The 18840-nt window shown below is 42.4% G+C and overlaps 1 protein-coding gene across 2 annotated transcripts in view; it reads right to left on the bottom strand.

The window, feature by feature from the left end:
- ABCC4 (ATP binding cassette subfamily C member 4 (PEL blood group)) overlaps nt 1–15130 on the bottom strand; it is a 143444-nt gene extending 128314 nt beyond the window's left edge. For both annotated transcript variants that reach the window (XM_063149543.1, XM_063149542.1), the window contains exons 1-2: nt 15039–15130; nt 1380–1490 (exon numbers count right to left, since the gene is read on the bottom strand). In XM_063149543.1, coding sequence (XP_063005613.1) covers nt 1380–1490; nt 15039–15124 — 197 coding nt within the window. In that variant the 5' untranslated portion in view covers nt 15125–15130. The remainder of the gene's footprint in view (nt 1–1379; nt 1491–15038) is intronic.
- Nucleotides 15131–18840: the final 3710 nt, after the last annotated feature.

The following is an 18840-nucleotide window of genomic DNA, read 5'->3' on the forward strand; positions in this document are numbered from 1 at the left end:
TTCAGATAAGAACACATTTTTTTTTTATTTTTACCCTCTTTTTTGTTACAAGAATTACAGAGTTATTGTCTGCATGCTTTGAAAACAGAAACTATGTAGGTTCTGTGGGGTTTCTTGGCTCAAGAGAAAAGACGACTTCCGTAGGCAGCTAGTCATGAATTATATTCTCTGCTTCTTGGTCAAGTACACTGAAGAATTAAAAACCACTCTTTTTTTTTTCTTCCACCATTTCCTGACTCATGCAAGTATGGTCTTTTACTATAAAAAATCATTGGAAAAAATCCATCTTCCCTACAGCCAAGTCCCTGAACTGCTTGAAGACACAGCCATGGAATCTGATAAACCTCTCCAGCTATAAAGACATTAAAAGCAGCAACTCCTATGAGCTTATCACCAGCCCTCTTTCCTAAGTTAACTTATCCAGAGCAGGATGATGTCAGACCTGGCCACAACCTTTAGTTTCTGGATTCTTTTTGCTTCTTGAGGAGTCTCTCATCCCAAGCAAACTACAGGAAAGTCCATCTGCTCTGCCTTCGGTGTAACACCAAGAAACAGCAAGGCCACACCTTCTTAATACAGAAGCCACCTTTCACTAGGAGGCATCTTCTCCCCTAACTACATTTAGCAGAAGATTATTTGAAGACAAAAATCCTCTCTGCTGGAAGGTTCATGACAATTTATATAAATAGTAATTATCTGAAGATATTTTCCTGCTAAAATATAGATCCCCTGAGTCCGTAGCACTACACACCAGCAAAAAGTCCATGAAAAAGTATATAAACCCAAATAAAAACACTTCCTAGATACATGTTTTTAGCTGTCCAAGGCATCTTGCCCACTCTACCACTGAGCGGCAGATTTTCAACATACATATATTTATAGATACACATATATTTAAAGGGTCACTTAATTCAGTTTGCACTCTAAACAAACAAAGAAACAAACAAACAAAAAGAAATAAAAGAGACAACTTTTTTCTCCACTTTTATACAGAGCAATTTGAAGTTTCCACAGCTGTTTTACCACAGGACAGAAGACTCACACATTTATTAAGGATTACTACCATTAGAGTTGATGAAAAGTTGTCTTTTGCAAGCATTCTGCAAAGTGTCAAATTAATTATAAATGACATAATGGAATTACTCTAATGCAGTTCCATTATGTATAACTTGAAAAAATATAAAAACCCTCTATGATAAACAAGTTTTCTTAGTTCTTGTTGCTCTAAATTTGTCAGCATTTTTAACCTTGTTAAACTTTACAATAACACCTTTTAATTTTAGAATAGAAATAAAATTTTTACCTCCTCCAGCATTAATACAATAAAAGAGAACAATTATGCATTCCAACCCAAAGTGTTCTACAATTTTTCTCCTTACCACTGCAACTCCTCTCCAAGCTTCTCTGAGGAATCTTCTGGCATCACTTTATACATGTCATCTTCTTCAAGCTTCCGTTTATGGCCAGTAATAAATAAGGGATTCAACCACCTAGTTAAATACAAATTATTAGTAAACTGACCAGCAGACCAAAAGGAGTAACTTCTTTACATAATAATTCTTTTATCCCTTTCTTTTCCCCTCCTGAATCATTCAACATCCACACATTTCACTGCACTTTTATCTAAGAATTAAGTCAACTCCTATCTTACAAATGGGAAAGTACTTCCCACTTCCTAAATCTCTTTATGCCCATAACACCTTACTCCCAGGCATCCAGACAGCCAGCACAACCCCTCTTGGCCCTAAGGGAATTGTTTTCTCACAGTGTTTCCTTACACTCATGGAAAAATAGCATTCCTTTAAATATGAAGGGGAAAAAACTAACTTAACCCAACTATTAAAATACTGAAAGCTGTAAATTAAATTGTAATGCACACTAAAAGACATTTTTTTGTAACATTTACTTGAGGAGAAAAGTAGCTGCAATTCAACTGACATCTTGACAAGTATTAAAGGTCAGTAATTTAAAGACAATCACTGAAATGTAAAAATGGGAAAACAATGGGTTATTATCGTACCTTACTCATGTTTGGAAACATAAACAGAAGCACACTGACACAGTGTGTAGATTCAAGAAAAAAAAAATAATGCTTAACAGCTCAGTTTCCTCAGTGGAAAGATTCTTAAAAGCTCAGTATTTTACGAGAACACTGAAGATAAATTATAATAGCAGTACTGTAGATTTGCTGAAAAACACTGTATTTTGTTAGATCAAATAGGTCAACTGTCAGGGAACAGCAAGAGTAGATTTTTATGCACCTGGATCCTTCAGCCTGAAATACATCAGGGAACTCCAAACAGTTTCAGTTGTGCCCCACAGAGCAAGGGTTGTATGGCATAAAGCACAAAAGTGACCAAGTTGTCCATGAGATAGAGAGAAAAGGAGTGACGTGCAAAACAGGAATGGCTTAGCAGGAACAATGGAGTTAGGGAACTTGCAGTTTTCCACTTAGTTTGTCTCTCTGCTGAATTGGTGATATTTTGTTTCCAGGAGACATGGATTTTGGCTCTAAGGCTTTTCCTACAAGTACTTTCTCAACTGGTTAACACCATCAAAATCAAGAAGTCAGGGATCTGTTTTGGAAAAAATACTCTTGCACTCAAGGCAAGCTGTCTGTCTGATCTCAGTTTCTGATACTTATTTACTCCCCAACTTCACCAACACAGCTCTTAAAAGAAGTGTGATGTGCTGGGTGAAGCATGTTATTTTCTGTAAGACCTACATGTGAGATTTCAAAACTGGGGTGGTTTACAGTGAAGGTATTTATTTATTCATACCACAACAGTGGTTATGAATACTCATCAACTTGCTCTACATTTCTTGCTCAGGCATGTTCTAACTAAACTTTGTATACACTGGCTTACAAGAAGGTTGTTGGCTAGTTTTAGAGATGGTGGATGGGCAGGCAAAACCCTAGAGAGGAGGCTCAGAGAGTTTCTTCAAAGATAGCACTGTTGTAAAAACCTTTTTCCCAGGTTCCATGGCACAACTGCAAGTAACAAATGGGATTATGTAGTGTTGTTCCTTCACTACTTAGCATGTTAGCACAGTGCTTTCATGACTCATTCTAAAAATTAAGTCTCTATCCTTAGAGTAGCCCCTTTGATGCCTAACAGCCCTTTTTAAACTCTTGGAGCAAGTACTGAAGATTTGTTTATGTGAGCTGTTAACTCCTAAATGCATCTTACAGGTACAACTAGAAACAGAAAGGACTTGTCAGACAAGTCTGTTGCTGGGACTTTATGGTTAAATAGCATCAGGGCCCAAATCACTACCACAGCATCCCCACAAAAGGTCCTGACAAAAGGTCTCAAATACCAGCTGCTCCAACCAGGGGCAGAACTTCTGCCTGGTTTGACACAAGGAATCTGCTCCATTGAAACATGTCTTCTTTGGGCTCAGTTCTTGCAGACCACAGGTGAAAAGCAGCTATGAGGCAAATAACCTCAAAGCCATTCAAATAATTGCTGCCTGCTGGATGAGATAGCCTCTGTTTGCTCCAGGACAAGCAGGGAAAGAACTGCAGACTTCAGCTGAGGTCAATACCCAGTGTTCCTCCTCTTGAAACATCAGTATTAGCCTAGAATGCATCCATAAACAAGTCACAGGTCTCGTTTCAGACACAGGCTAAAGTTATCTTCCTCCTAGCACAAGAATCAGGATGAGGCAGGCCTTTCAGGAAAATACAAAGGCTAAATCCTTCTCCCACCTACGGGAGAAGGTTGTGAGATTTCACCAGCTACCGCTGCCAAGGCGGTGAAAAGAAAACTGGTTCTGACATTTAACACGGAACACAAATAGGATATTTATTACAGAATCACAGAAAGGCTGGGGTTGTGTCAGAAGGGACATCTGGAGGTCAGATGGTCCAAACCCTTCTGCTCAAGCAGGGCCACCTAGAGCTGGTTGTCCAGGACAATGCCCTGACAGCTTTTGAAGATCTCCAGGAAGACTTCGTAACCTCTCCAAGCAGCCTACAACAGTGCTCAATCACCCTCACAGCAAAGTGTTTCCTGATGTTCAGAGGGAACCTCTGGCACTCAGTTTGTGGCCCCACCGCCTCTGATCCCACTCCTGGACACCACTGAGAAGAGCTTGGCTCTGCCCACCTTCTACCCTCCCCTCAAGTATTTATCTACACTGATGATACCCCCCCATATCTTCTCCTCTCCAGGATGAACACTTCCAGCTCCCTCAGCCTTCCTCCCAGAAGAGATGTTCCAAACCCTTAATCATTGCTGTGACCCTTTGCTGTGCTCTTTCCAGTGTGTCCATGTCTCTCTTGTACTGGGGACCCCAGAACTGGATTCAGGGCCCCAGCTGTGGCCTCAGCAGGGCTGAAGACAGGTACTTTCTGCAGGCAGCAGAGCACATAGAGGGAAACAAAAGACACTTTAGAAACAGACTTAAATATACTGTCTTAAAAAATAAAAACAATGCTTTTAATTTTACTCAGTAGAACACCATTCCTCTTCTTACACTGTTCAAAAAACCACAGGCAGGCAACAGGAAGAATAATGCCTTCTGCTGAAGGCAATTGCTCGATCCTGATAGCATTTGATTCCATACTACAGCCAAGAGCAGCACGTGCTGACCACAGATGTGCAGTCCACTGCAAAGTAATGCGCTGGAAGACAACACTCTCAAGTGCACAGGACTGCAAGAGCCATCCAGTTTATCCTTCGTCCTTAAACACCCAAAACAACTCACTGATGATATGCCCATGTCCACTGAGGAGTTCTTACAGCTTGCAGTAAATCCCTTATCCCATCTCCACACTGTACCTCCAGTGTGAGTGAATTTGAAAAAGATTTAAGGAGCAGAGAGATGACAGTGAAGTGTAAAAACTGCCAGAAGTCTCAAGGCTATTAGTTCTAGTGAGACCTAATGCAACTTCAGGGCTTCTCCCTTTTTCCATCAGTTAAAACCATAACACTGAAAAGAGTAATATATTGCACTACAACCTATGTTAACGTGAAAGAATGCAAGGAAAACCAACCCAGAGTAAGCAGAAAACTGTAGTAATTCATTTTGTGACTCATTTGTTATAATGGACAACATGGTAAAGAGCACAAGCCCACATTCCTGTAAGGTTAGGGAAAAAAATGTACAAAAAACTCCAACAATTTAAAAATTACCCATTGTTGACCTTTCTAACTAGTGTTCCCCAAAACACCCATCTTCAAGAGCTACTGCTATGAAGATCTCAGGAGTAAAAAAGCTTTTAACAGTATGCTGCATTAACAGAATATAGTTTAAGACCTTTAGAAGAAGGTTAAACATTTTTCTTTTCAATGATGGTTAGTCCTTGAAGGGCTTTTATCCCAAGCATGAGCTCTTCTGCAAACTCTAAGTACAGCAAGAAGAGTTTGAGCATCACCATTTCACTGATGCATCCTGAACTTTATGCTGGAAGGTTTACTTCCAGACAGAAGGCTTAGCACATGCTCCTATTTAGTCATTAATGTAAAAGTTTCCACCTGAATGCCACATGCAGATTATGCCCTGTGGAATTCTCTGCAATCACAGCAGAACTGAGACCAACCTGTTTCACACAGCCCGCTGTTACTCAAGTCACACCTTTGTAACCCACAAAAACCAACCAAGCCCTTCTCTTTCCTGAAGGCTCAGTTAAATTAGAGTGGTGTCAGAGGACAGCTAGAGGAGGCTGACAAATAAAGCAAAGGCCTACATAAAGAACGTCCCTGAAACCCCAACATAGCCATAAAGGAAGACTACTCAATAGACTGGTATGTCTTTTGTCAGAACAGAGATCAGCTAACACAGATCTCTTCAAAGAGTATTAAAACCAGCTTACAAAAAAAACCAGCATTTGTTATGAAAACAGAACCTGTGCAAATTGCATTATTCTTTAATAAGAAAGCTAAAATAATAATCTAAATTAAAGAAATTGAGTAAATATATAGACAGTCATGCAAACCCCTCCTCTCAGCCCAATAATGGGCTCAATACCAATCTGTTTTATTGGAAGAAGAAGAAGAACAACACGCTGGGGAGGTGAGACTCACACTGCCTTTCTGTATTTCTTTCTGAAGAAGCTGTTCAACTTAAATAAAACCAGGACTCCTCAGTAACTGTCTTTACTTTTCCCAGGTACCCTCCTGTTCGCTAGGAATTTTGAATTTATTTTTTTTTCCTACACATTCCTTCATTTTAGTTACTCTTTCAGAACACAGGGTTCACATGATGCCTTTCAAAGAGCTTAGCCCAAATTCTTCCTAGCATGACCTACACAAAAAAATGTGAGAATCTGTAAGAATCCTGAGTACCTTGTGTTCTGCTGGGAATGCCTCTGTTCTATCAAAACGATTAGCTGATCAAAGACATCAGTCTGGAAACATGCCCAGAATGAGTCCCTGGTACTGCCAGAATACTGATGTCACTTGGAATAAAGATTAAAAAAGAATAAATTAAAAAGCACTCGATAACCTGGTGCAAACCCAGAGACAGCCAGCTGCGAAAGAGTAAATCACTGTTCTGACCCCAAAAGGCTTTTCACCTCTGCAGCAGTATCTTGGGCACTGATAAAAAAAGAAAGTGATTCATTTCTGAACCAGCAGATACACAAAGACCACAATATAAACATTCACTTCCTGCATTTCCCTACTCCTGGGCCCTGACATTACACACCCTTTAAGATTACAACACAGTCAACCAGTCACAATTTACTTCGTTGCTTGGGAAAAGTCCAATTTTTAGCAATTGTTAAGAGAGCAACTCCACCAAGATATTGGAATGTGGGATCTCAGCACCTCAGGACTGATGTGCCGAGTCACCGAGACCAGCACCCTTGGGGGGCTCGGAGGTCCTGGAATGCTGCCAGAAGTGTCTGGTGGCTGGACTTTGATCCTGCACAGGAGACGACACCTGTATGAGGATGGGAGGATTTCACTGGGTAAATGGTGAAGGGATAGGTTAATTAGAGTGTGAAACACAGGTTTTAGAATTTCGGTACAGGGGGGGTCTAGAGAAGTAAGATGGAGGAATTGGGGCGTGTCCTGTACTCCTTCTTCTTCTTCTTGGCCTCCATCTTCTGTGGTGGTGGTGGCACTTTGGGATTGGTTCTCACTAAAAGTGCACAGGTCAATAAGGGTGAAAGGTATTGGGGAAAATAGGTAAATATCTTATACGCAGTTTTGGGTATAAAGATAAGTGACTGCCCTGGGGGCTCTCAGTGTGCTCATGGCTGGCTTGCTGTGCAGACCTCTGTCGGGCCGGGAGAAAATATTGTAGATAAAAAACTAATAAACACTGAAGACCAAGAAAAAACCTGAAGACTCTTCGTCCTTTGGAGCGCAGGCTGCCCAAGGCCATCCCGAGCCTTTCCAGACCATAAAAACAGCCGAGAAAGAGACATTGGAAAGCCTCTAAGACTGCAGAAAAAGCTAAGACAGTGTTTGCTTACCCTCTTAAGAGAAGTCATTCCCTTCTTCAAAGACAGCATGAAAGAGAAACAGGCCCTGCTATCCAAAAGGCAGCATCATTAAGGCTAGTCATGCTATTCTGCTTCATACATGAAATAAAATTTCCTAAAAAAGAAAGCTTGTAAAGTAGATTTCTTATCATCCCAAAATAATTTCCTCTCAGGCAAGGAAGAAATACATTACAGACAGGTATATGAAACTAATAGCAGTGTTCAGCTCAAATGGTTCATTAACGCAGGGATGGGACCTGCTGTACCTCTGGGTTTGTATCATGTCCTGCTTGTAAATACTCAAAAAAGTACCATTCTCACACTGCAGAGCAGGCTTGCAGAGCTTTTTAGAAACCCAAGCATACATTAAAAGTTCTTCATTAACTGATAAAGTCTGTCAAAAAAACATCAGCCAAGAAGCATTTGCAATTACATTACAAAGCTGAGACAAATAAAAAATGTCCCAAGATCAAAAGATGTGTCTGTAAGGGCCCTGGGTGAACCCACAAGCCTCAATTGCCTTGACCAGCCCCACAGCAATCACCCCACAGTCACCTGCATAGTACAGAACCTTCCTCTGCACAAGTGCAACATTTCTCTCAGCAGTTTCACAAGAGCTCCTGCTTTACACCACAGGACAAGTGAGAAAAATCAGACTACACAAACTGCTTGCCTGATTAGGAAAATATTTTATTTGTAATAATAAGAAGAAGTTTAATTTCTGGATAATTTTACAGCACCCAGTCAAAGCCACATCCAGTATGCTCTCATCAACTAATTCCTTAAAGAGGTGGTTTACAAACTGCATTTTCCCCATTCCTCTTAAGCTTATTTGTGCATTACATTACAAGCATCACCTGTTTACACTCAATGTCCAGTTATTTTTCAACAGTTGCACAGGAGAGTCTTTGTTTACTCAAATTCTTCCATAACACTGGGATTTTGTCTCCCTTGAGCAGCTTGGAAGCACTACTTCAACAACTAAGCTGCAAAGTAACACATTTTTTTTCTCTTTAATCACCTACTTTGGAGATGGCTTTTCTGATAAAATAAATGGAGTTTTCCCACAGGCCATTTGGATAATAATGCACATTGCTTATTCTCCCTGGCTCACCCCAGGAGTCTCCCTCCTCATGGTCCTGTTCATTACCCACATTTGTGATCTGACACTACACCAGCAGTGCAATTCAGCACTGCTCTGTGCTTGCTCTCAGTCCAGAGCATCTCTGCTGGCTTTCTGGATGTACAGAAAGGACACACAGACACTGAGAGTCCCCAGAGTTATTCTGAAAGAATTCATAGATACCCTAGCAACAGTTTGTAGCCATCATGTGATTTTTATTGTTTTTAACCTCTCCATTCCATATGTTCATCCATTCTCATTAGTAAGCTGCGTTCTCCCACCTCCCCTTATGAAGGCAGCTGTCCACAAGTAATAAAGTAAACAGAGTAAGTCTGGTATTTCTTCAGATGCTTTTCAACTCTGTTTTGGTTGCAACTTCCCTCCCCAGGTTAATGTGGATTAAAGAGCAGCTTTTCTCATTGCTTACAGAAGGAAAAAATAGGAATACAATGAAATTACTTCAAAGTCATATTAACTCAAAAAAGCCCTTCAGGCTTCCAGTTTCAATACCAACTGTATTAACCTTTGATACCCAGCTCCATCTCATCTTCCAAGCTGCTGCTTTTTCCACAGCACAGTGGGAGCAGCTAAGCTGCTGAACATCCACTTTCTGATGCTGACAGTAACACAACTGGTATTTGACTACATTTATTGCAGGCTGTTTTCATACTGTTTATCAGCCAGGTACAGAATTACCTTATTAATCTAGCATACTTCCCAGTATTTCAGACAGCAAGAAGAAGAACAGACATGGCAAGAAGAAGGGGGGAGCAAAATTGCAAACTAACATTTTCTGCAGGCCTAGAAGCAGGGAAGAGAGGAGTGGCATCACCTGTACCTGAGCATTTCAAAGACTATCATTAAAATATCAGTTCCAAACCCAGCAACCACAGGCCAGGAAAAATACCAAAGTACCAAAGATTTTATGTAAAGGTCTGAAGATTGTGACTTATAAAAATAAACTTCAGTAGTTACTCATTAAAGAAGGACCTAATGGTGGGAATTTCTGTATTAAAATCCTTTCTGACAAGCAAGGGAAATAGGGAGAATTAAAATGCCCTGTGACTTCCCACTGTTATTACAAGTGGTACAGTGCCAGGGATACAAATAACATAAAATAGATGACTGGCCTTTTTTTGGGAGTGGAAAACCTTCCACTCCCAAAATGTAACTGGGTTATCTCCCTCCTCCACTCTATATATGGCCTAGTTTTCTAGAAGCAGGATAGGGAAATTATTTTTGCAAAAGAAGGCAAAAACAGCACCATGACATAATCTTAATTTTGAAGTTTTGCAGGAATTAGAAGACATTTTCTCTCATAAATTATACAGCAGGCCTTACATAAGCATTCCAAAGGCAATAGTCCCTGTTTCATTATACTCTTAACAGTTCATCTAACAGCATATCTAAGCACAGATATTTACAGGAGATAGCAAATGCTAACACTTCAACAGTTTATACACACTTGTTGTAATCCATATAATCTATTTAGCACTCTTTATCCACATATTTTAACTTTACTAGCTCATAAACAATAATTTTCAAGTATTTTCTTTTGCATAATACAGACATCTCGCAAATAAACAGGCAAAACTTAAAAATTAATGCAGCAGTTCAGGAGAACAAATGATTCAAATTTGACAGCAGAACATTAACTCATAAATGAACAAACAAGACATTATCTTTCAAAAAAATTGTATGTATGACCCTCAGTCTTTCTTCATCCAGGAGAAAAAGAGAAGCAAGCGTGATTTCCATCTCAGGGTACAGAAAATGTGTTTTCTGTTTATCTATACTGAAACTGCTTACATATTTCTTCAGAGTTTCTTACAGTACCACAACTGTCCTGCACCAGCAGGTGAATAAATGAACTTAGCTACCTCAAAGTTCTTTATAAAGTAGCATTACCACACAATTTCAGGCATTGACCATGGGAATTCACCAAATATCAGGAAAGATCCCAGGCAAGTCACAAAGTCTGATATTTTCATGGTAAGTAAATGTAAAATCCTCACACTGTTCACTGACACAGTAAAGAACACAAACCAATTTTATTGGTGGCACTGCTGGAGTCCAGTTGAAATATCCAAGAACAATGATGAATTCTTTCCATAACTTCTTTCAATGCAAGGCAAGAAACACTTGAAGACAGATAAGTAGGCAATACTTAGACTGCCTGAGAAATCTAGTGAAATCAGTCAGTGGCTTTTCCAATTCTAAACCACAGGGTGAGAGAGGAGGAGGAAGTTAAATAAGGTGTGTTGCTATTTACACTTCTACAAGAGAAATCTATGACATGAGTACATTTGGTCAGGCAAGCAGCTACATACTGCAGAGTCCTCACTCAAAATCCTGGGACTTACATGTCTTACCCCATTCAATTCACACTTAAAACCAAAAAATTAAGATTGCTTTTTACTCTTCTCTCCCACTGCACTTCACATCAGATCCATGAAGAAGACTTAGAGGTTTTGTCATTCTCCCCAAAGTAAACATGTAGTAAGTAAAAACAATGCTGCCAGACACTAACAGGTCTAAAACCAGTCACTGACTTATTCCTCGGAGTAACAACTCTGTAGATGCCTTGCTGTAAGCTTTCAGATTACATTTTAATGCTCTTATTGTAATGGCAATTGCCACATGTCAAGTCATGATGTGAAAAGGCATCTAGCCTGAGGATGATGACAGTGCTCAGTGCTCCAAAACACCCAAAGACTTCTCACAGTCACGGTGAGTCCGTGACAGATAAGTAATTACTGTTATTATTAAAATGAAGTTAAAAATTTGTATGAAATCTAGAAGAATTTTAACTTCTTTTATTTCTCTGCACAAAAAATGCTAGATACTCTCTCCAGGGTGTTCCAGCTTGCCTTCCTTCTCATATTGTTGACAGCACAAAGGTTATTGAGTCTTTCAAAAATTTAATCATACCCTATGTTTAGCAACTTTCCACTGAAGTGGACTTGATGTCCAAACAGCAGAATGCATAAAAATTCAACTGCTGTATAGAAAAAACATATTTAGTAACTCAAGGGAACAAGTGCTCTGAGCAAATAAAGATATACTTCCTACTTCATGAACATGCAAGATCAAAGATGACTTAACACCCAGAAAGGAGAAATATTCTTACTCTCTTAAGTTATTAATTTAATAATCCCCACCACCCACATCAGAAAAAAAGATGCAAAAAGTGCTATTCTCAACTGCATGGGGGTCAATAAGGCTTTTTCAATTCCTTAGCTTTCTACAACTGAATAGTTGTTTAAACATGAAAAACACAGCTGAATTCTCTCTTCCTTGGGCAAACCTTAAAAAGAAAGCAAACCCTCATATCCATCCTTCAGAGTCCTCACTCTCACCAACAAACCAAGGCAGCAAGAAAAAAACCAACAACCTAACAACATAAATGAAGTAAATCAGAAATACAAGCACTCCAAGCTATAAATTAAATACCAGCCAGGGCTTAAAAAAAGTTTGGTAGGCATGGAAATTGTGATTCTTGAAAGTCAGGAGTTACAATAATACCTGAAACATCCAGAATGCCAATGTGGGCTTTGATAAACCTCTGATAATATAGCTAATACAGTGAAAGACACAGAAAACAAGAATATTTTGCAACTTCCCTGATCTTCACACTTCTGTCATGAATAGTTTTCATTCTTGTAACATTGCACAAGGGACGCATTAGAAAAGTAACAATATTAGCACAGACTCCAGATGCTCCTCTTTCCCATGAATGTACTGCTGGAGCATTTAATGTTCATCAAGCTCATACTTGTTAAAGTCACAACCCAAAATCAAGAAGACAAGCTTCAAACAATGGAAGAAGAATGTTTCTGCAGCCTACACACTCATTACCTGAGATTTATAACTCAATGAAAACATGACTTTTTTTTTTCTCCCATGAGTTTGATCCTGTTTGCACCAGGCAATAATATAAGCTTTTATTTTGTACCACTGGCAACAAATGGGAGGGTGGTTCCTCACAATGGCAAAACTGCACTTTTGGAGAAAAATATAAACAAAATAAAAATAAGAAGGACCTTTGCCCAGCTCCTTGCAATGCTGTTTTTTACCCTCATTGACAACAAGCAGCCAATACCTGGAGAGTGGAGAGCAGAGCAGGCACACAACCACAGGGTGGGGGCTGCTACTACTCACAGGATGGCCCTCCGAGGCAGTGTTCTCCAGGTGAAAAAATCTCACAATGTCCTGTGTGAGACATCAGCTAAAATGAAGCAGTACTCACACAGATAAGAGATGCTACACTCATTGTAGAAAGGGTGAGTAATTCTTAGAGTTACCCTTAAAGTTAGTTTTATAGCTAAATGAGAGGGTGTTTTAACATTTCCTGGATTTTATGCAAAACTGTATTAACTTGCAGAAAACTGACAGCTCCTGCTTATTCAATTTCACCCACTTGTCTTCTGCAGGCTGAACAGTGGAGAACAGTGAAGGTATCATTTCAGCTGAAATTTACACCCAGAAAACACTAATGCTTGTTGACTAATATACCGATGTTAGATGTGATCACATGCACCACAGGTAAGAGAAGACACTTTAGAAGGCTATTTTCACTGCTGTGAATTACACTGCTATAAAAGCCTGAGAAACAGCACATTGGGCATATTGTAAAGCTTTACATGCTCCACTAAACCCTTTTCCAACCCTTTTCCAAAGCAGAAGCCCTGTGGCTGTACACCAGCATCTGACTGTGAAGTCTCAAGTCCCAGTCGATCTCTGGACTCTGAGCAGACCTGTCATCCCCCAAACACAGTCTTCCACCTTTTTCCCTTTGCAAAGGAAGAACCTAAAAACACCTCTGGGGTAAAAGCAGCCTTCCAAGTGCTTGTCTAAAACTAGGGAAATTTAAGGTACTTCAATGTTGCTGTTGAACACTTCTCTGCAATACATGCAGAGTGATGCAGAAGGCCTAAAAAAAAGAATGGTACAAGCAGTCAGAAAGCTGGCTCTGAGCACTGCATGATCCTTTTTCACATCTAGCTGGGTTGGTTTTGGCAGAACTACCAGTAACACCACAAGATTCCAGCAAGGGAAAGGGAACAGACCAAAAGCAGTCCAGGAATGCTACATGGCCAACTTAGGTTCATCCCATTCTGCTTGGATTTCACAACAAAGATGTTTCCAACACAGGCATCCCCGGCATTAAAGTAAAAGTCAAAATGCTGAACACAGGGAGTTCACACAAGCGTAAAAGCTGCTTTTTCATTATTACTTATTTAATTTCTTTCTTTTTGCCCATAGTGCCTCTGAGGACATAGCCTTGACTAAAAAACACGTTTCGTTAAAATTTATCACGGTTTTTAAAATCCCCCTACCTTAAAAAGAGGACTTCTGCACCTGCTCAGAGTTGCTTATAGAATCAAAGAGTTTTTATTTGTGTTTCAGAGGCTTCCAAAAAAAGAGTTTCACCTGCCGTGCCCTCCCTTCCTTCCCACTCCTCCACCACACATGTGCACTCTGGTTCAGGCTGCAGCAGGTGAAGCAGGATAAGAGCTTTCTCTGGAAGTGCTCTTCCAAACGGGATCTGCTAGGACAAACAAGCTTGGTGCTCTCCCGTTTTACTTCGCACATGTTTTCCTACTACAGTTCAAAGCAACTACAATGTTGAGCTGCAATTCCTCACTTCTTTGACTACAGCTATACACCCACGCCGAGGTCCCCTAGTAAAAGATCAAGCTCTACTCGGGGCTGGTAGCCGTAAAGTTTGCGGCAACACGGCCAGCCTTCGCTCCGTGAGCCCCCAAGCCCCTGCGGAGCAGATGTGCGGGGAGAGCAGCCAGGATGCTGCCCAGCCATCCCTTAGGCAGCCATGCGGGGCAGAAAGCGCCTCGCTGCTGCAGGGCACAGCCTCACGCCTCGGCGGGATGAGCAATCCCTGCCCGCGACCCGTTATTCAAACGGGGAAACAGAACAAAGCCTGGGAGCAGCCCTGCACCGGCAGCAGGGCTACCCGGCCAGGAAGCAGAACACGCTGCGTCCTCCCCGCAGCTACCGAGGGAACCCAACACGTGCTCGGGGGAGCGAGGGGCCCGGCTGAGCGCTGCCGCGCCCGAGACGGGCGGGGATTATCGCGGCCGCCGGGTTCACCCCAGGAGACCCCAGCCCACCTGCGAGCCGGGGCCGCCCCGGCCGGCAGCGCTGACAGCCGGGCCCGCGGGGGCGGGCGGCAGGTCGCGCCTGCACAGTCACTGCCGGCAGCCGACGGCGCAGCGGGGCAGCGCCGGCCGCCGCTTCCCTTCGCCGCTCCTGCCTCCCGCCCGCCGCCGGCGCGCCCGGACGCTCCGGGAGCCGCGCTCGAGTGCGAGCCGGGCACCTTGAGCCGGGGCTCGACACTGCTGAGCGGCCGGCAGAGGTGAAGCCCGCGGCGCTGTGCCCGGCGCCTTCCCCGGCGGCGGGCAGCCGGCGCCGCGCCTCCGGCGCTGCCCTTCCCCCTGCCCTCGCCCGGCCGCTCACCAGAAAAAGAGCCGGGAGCAGAGGTTGGCATCCTGCAGCGGGTTAGGCTTCTCCTCGCGGGGCACCGGCTCCATGCCGCCCGCCATGCCGCCCCGACCCGCCCGGCGTGCGGCGAGGGCGCAGGACCACGAGCGACTCCCGCGGCTGGCAGACACCGCCGCTCCGCCGCCGGCCGGCGCTGTTTCCGGGAGAACCGGCACCCCCGCCTCGGCCCTCCTCCTCCTCCTCTTCCTCCTCCTCCTCCTTCTGCCGGCCCGGCCTCCCCGCGGAGCCCGAGAGGTGCCGGGCAGCGCCGGGGGGCTCTGCTCCGCTCGCCCTGTTTCGCGCCTGTGTGTGCCCCGTGCTGATGGAAAGCATCTCCTCGGTGCACGCAGCGCCAAGCGAGGTGCCCACCCGGCTTTTTTGGACAGAAAAATCCGCCGCGAGTCAGGGCCAAGTCAGGCTTATCGGGACCAAACGCCGTCAGAAACGCTGTCAGCGCTCCTTCCCAGATGTTGCATATTCTTCTATTAGAAATCGAAAACCAAACAAAAAGAACAAAGTTTAGGAGAGGTTGGCGATACATTATAAAGGAGCTAATTAATTTCAGGGCGTGGTGCATCGCTGAAATTGGCAGTTCTCAAAGGTTCAGCAAGTGATCAGCAAACTCCCCTCCAGTCGTGGCCTGCTAAAGGGACCGTGATGAGAAGGAGTAGTGAAAACTGCAAGGAAAACAGAAAATATGGCACATGTACCTGAAGTAATCAAAGAACTGCTAATCTCTATGGCAGAATGATTCCCTGCCATGCTGTTATTTCTCTGCAGTCTCTAAAATCCAGGATAGCAGAGGTTGCAAGAGACCTCTGGAGGTCAGCTGGTCCAACCCCTGCTGCTTAAGTGCCATGCCAGGCAGCCTCAGAGTATCTCCAAGGATGGAGACTCCACAGCCTCTCTGGGCAACCTCTGCTAATGCTCAGTCACCCCCACAATGAAGAAGTGTTTCCTGGTGTTCAGGTGGAAGTTGCTATGTTTCAGCCTGTGCCCATTGCTTCTGGTCCTGTCGCTGCACACTACAGAGCAGAACCTGGCTCTGTCCTCTTTTCATCAGTGTACACACTAATAAGACCCCTCTGAGCCTTCTCTTCTCCAGGCTGAACAGCCTGGTCTTCTCCAGTCCCTCTCAGCCTGAGCAGCTCTCTCAGCCTTTCCTCACAGGAATGGTAACTAGAGTTCCTTCATCATGCTTGTGACCTTTCACTGCAGTCTCTCCAGTATGTCCATGTTCCCCATGTTCCTCTTGGACTGGGGGGCCCAGAACTAAATGCAGGACTCCAGGGGTGGCCTCACTTCTGAGTAGAGAGGAAAGATCGCCTCCCTAAACCTGCTGGTAAATACTCATTCTAATGCAGCCTAGCATATCATTAGCCTTCTTTGCCACAAGGACACATTGTTGGCTTATGTTCAACTTGGTGTCCACCTGGACCCCAAGCTGGTGGTCCCCAGCCCATACTGATGCCTGGGATTGTTTCTCCCTGGGTGCAGGACTTTGTTCTTCCCCTTTTTGAACTTCATGAGGCTCCTGTCAAGCCCATTTCTCCAGCCTGTTGAGGTCCCTCTGGATGGCAGCACAAGTCTGTGGAGTGTTATCAGTCACTGATTAGCCACACCTCCCAGTTGTGTGTCACCATCCCTGGTGGTCTTTAAGGAAAGACTGGATGTGGCACTTGATGCCACTCCTGGTTGACAAAGTAGTGTTAGGCCATAGGTTGGACTCGATGATCTTGGAGGTCTTTTCCAGCTTTATAGATCTGTGATTCTGTGATCATCAGTAAACTTGCTGAGGCAGTCCTCTGTTTCCTACAGATCACTTATGAAGGTGTCAGATAGTTTTGGACCTAATGTTAACACCTGATGTACACCACTAGTTACTGACTTCCAACTAGATTTTGAGCAACTAATCACAACCCTGATCTCCTAGACTCCTTCCAACTGTGAGCCAGCCACAAAACAAACACCTTTCTTCTGTTCTGTGTATTCATTTCATGTCCCCAGGAGCAACCAGCCCTATCTCTTCCTGCTTAAACATACTGACAGTGAAACTATTGACAGGGGTGGCATCTGACTTCAATTACACACATCAGAGTTAACGTGTTGTTGAGGTGAAAGAGGGTTGGGGCTACACTACATTATTGAATAAATAGCATCAGTCCGTGCTTGAAGGAATGTCATAACCATATGTCAGACAAATCCAGCTTGAGCTTGCTGTCAATGGGCGCTGATGGGGCTGGAAACAGCCTGTGCTGCTCATGCATAGATGGTGTGCCACAGAATTTCATGAACAGTAAGTAGTACACCTGTCAACAGCTTTCTCTAGATCCTCCCAGATAAAAACAAGGGAAAAAAACTTGTGGAAATGATGCAGTGGTTTGAAAGGGCAGACTTTAACAAAATAGTCCCTATATATTCCAGAATCTGAATAATAAATTTGAAGAACCTCCCAAAATTTGTGAAGAAAAGCTCTGCCCATTAGCAAAATTTGACAGGTTTAGATTTCTGTGAGACAAATTTGTCTAACTAGATACTCATGAGTGAATTAAAAGATATGAAAGCATAGTGCAAGCCCCCAAATGTCAAAAAGATTGGGTCATGGAGAGGGAGAAAGGAAAATATAAATCTTAAGGCTGACTTCAGCTTTGTGAAGTAGTTATGCAATGAAAGATTACCCAAACATTTCTTAGTTTGGAGAAGGAAGTAGTAGATTATTCATGAACAAGTAATTAATTTTCAAAATGCAGGTAAAAGTATTAAAGCAAAATATTAAAATAACTTTTTTAATATTTTGATTAATATTGATGATGGGAAAAGGACAAAAAGCAATAGTCAAGAAATAAATTTTTCAGTTGCCATCATTATAATTGATGAATGCTGACACCACTTAATTTTGAAATACATATTAGTGTTTGCTCCTAAATCTAAAACAAAACCCTTGCAAAAAGTTTTGGAGAAGAAAAAACTGAAATGGAAAGGGAAAATAACATTTAATAAAATAAATCCTGGAAGCCAGATTAACCTGTAATTCTATCTGCTGAGTGTGCAATTAGAAGCTAATGCAGTAATAAAAGAGTGTGAAATCATTGGGCAAAGAAGTGCTTACAAAAACTTGAGACTGCCCATGGAGAGGAAAGGGAAGGTATTGCATTTAATGATCCTCTTTCTATTTTAGGAGTCAGGAAAAGCAACTACCAATTTATGCATTGAACATTTTGCTATGGCAACACTATTTTCACATGGAGAGAACAAGATATGTAACAAACTAATCAAAGTGTGACTTAGTAAATTTAAATTATCATAGTAATATGGATAATGATCTAGCAAAGCCAACTATTCAAATAGAGCAATAGCCAAATTAAGGCAGTGACAACTTAGTTAAACTTGTTATGTATATACATTGTTCTGGGGAAATAAATTCAGGTCACAGGGGATGTCACAAATGTGAAAACACATGAGATTCACTTATTCAGTGCACAAGAAAGACACTAGTCACTAAGTAAGCATTTGGCCTTATGCCTTCTTTACTTTCTTTTCACTTTGAATACAGTCAGACTAGTAAGTATCTACATTTTTAGGGCACTTATCATTAGGGAGTTCATAGACATCCACTTCTCTCAAAACCCTTAGAAGATTATGGGCAGTTTCCACTGATATCCAGATGACAAGTAAAACGTGGATCTTGAGGTGGAATGTAGGCACTCATGCCTGTTATGCAAAAGGAGCCTAAAGCTTAGTCTTTTGGAGGATGTAGCACTATAACCTTTCTCTTTCA

The sequence above is a fragment of the Melospiza melodia genome, chromosome 2 (genome assembly GCF_035770615.1).
Source record: "Melospiza melodia melodia isolate bMelMel2 chromosome 2, bMelMel2.pri, whole genome shotgun sequence".
NCBI lineage: Eukaryota > Metazoa > Chordata > Aves > Passeriformes > Passerellidae > Melospiza > Melospiza melodia.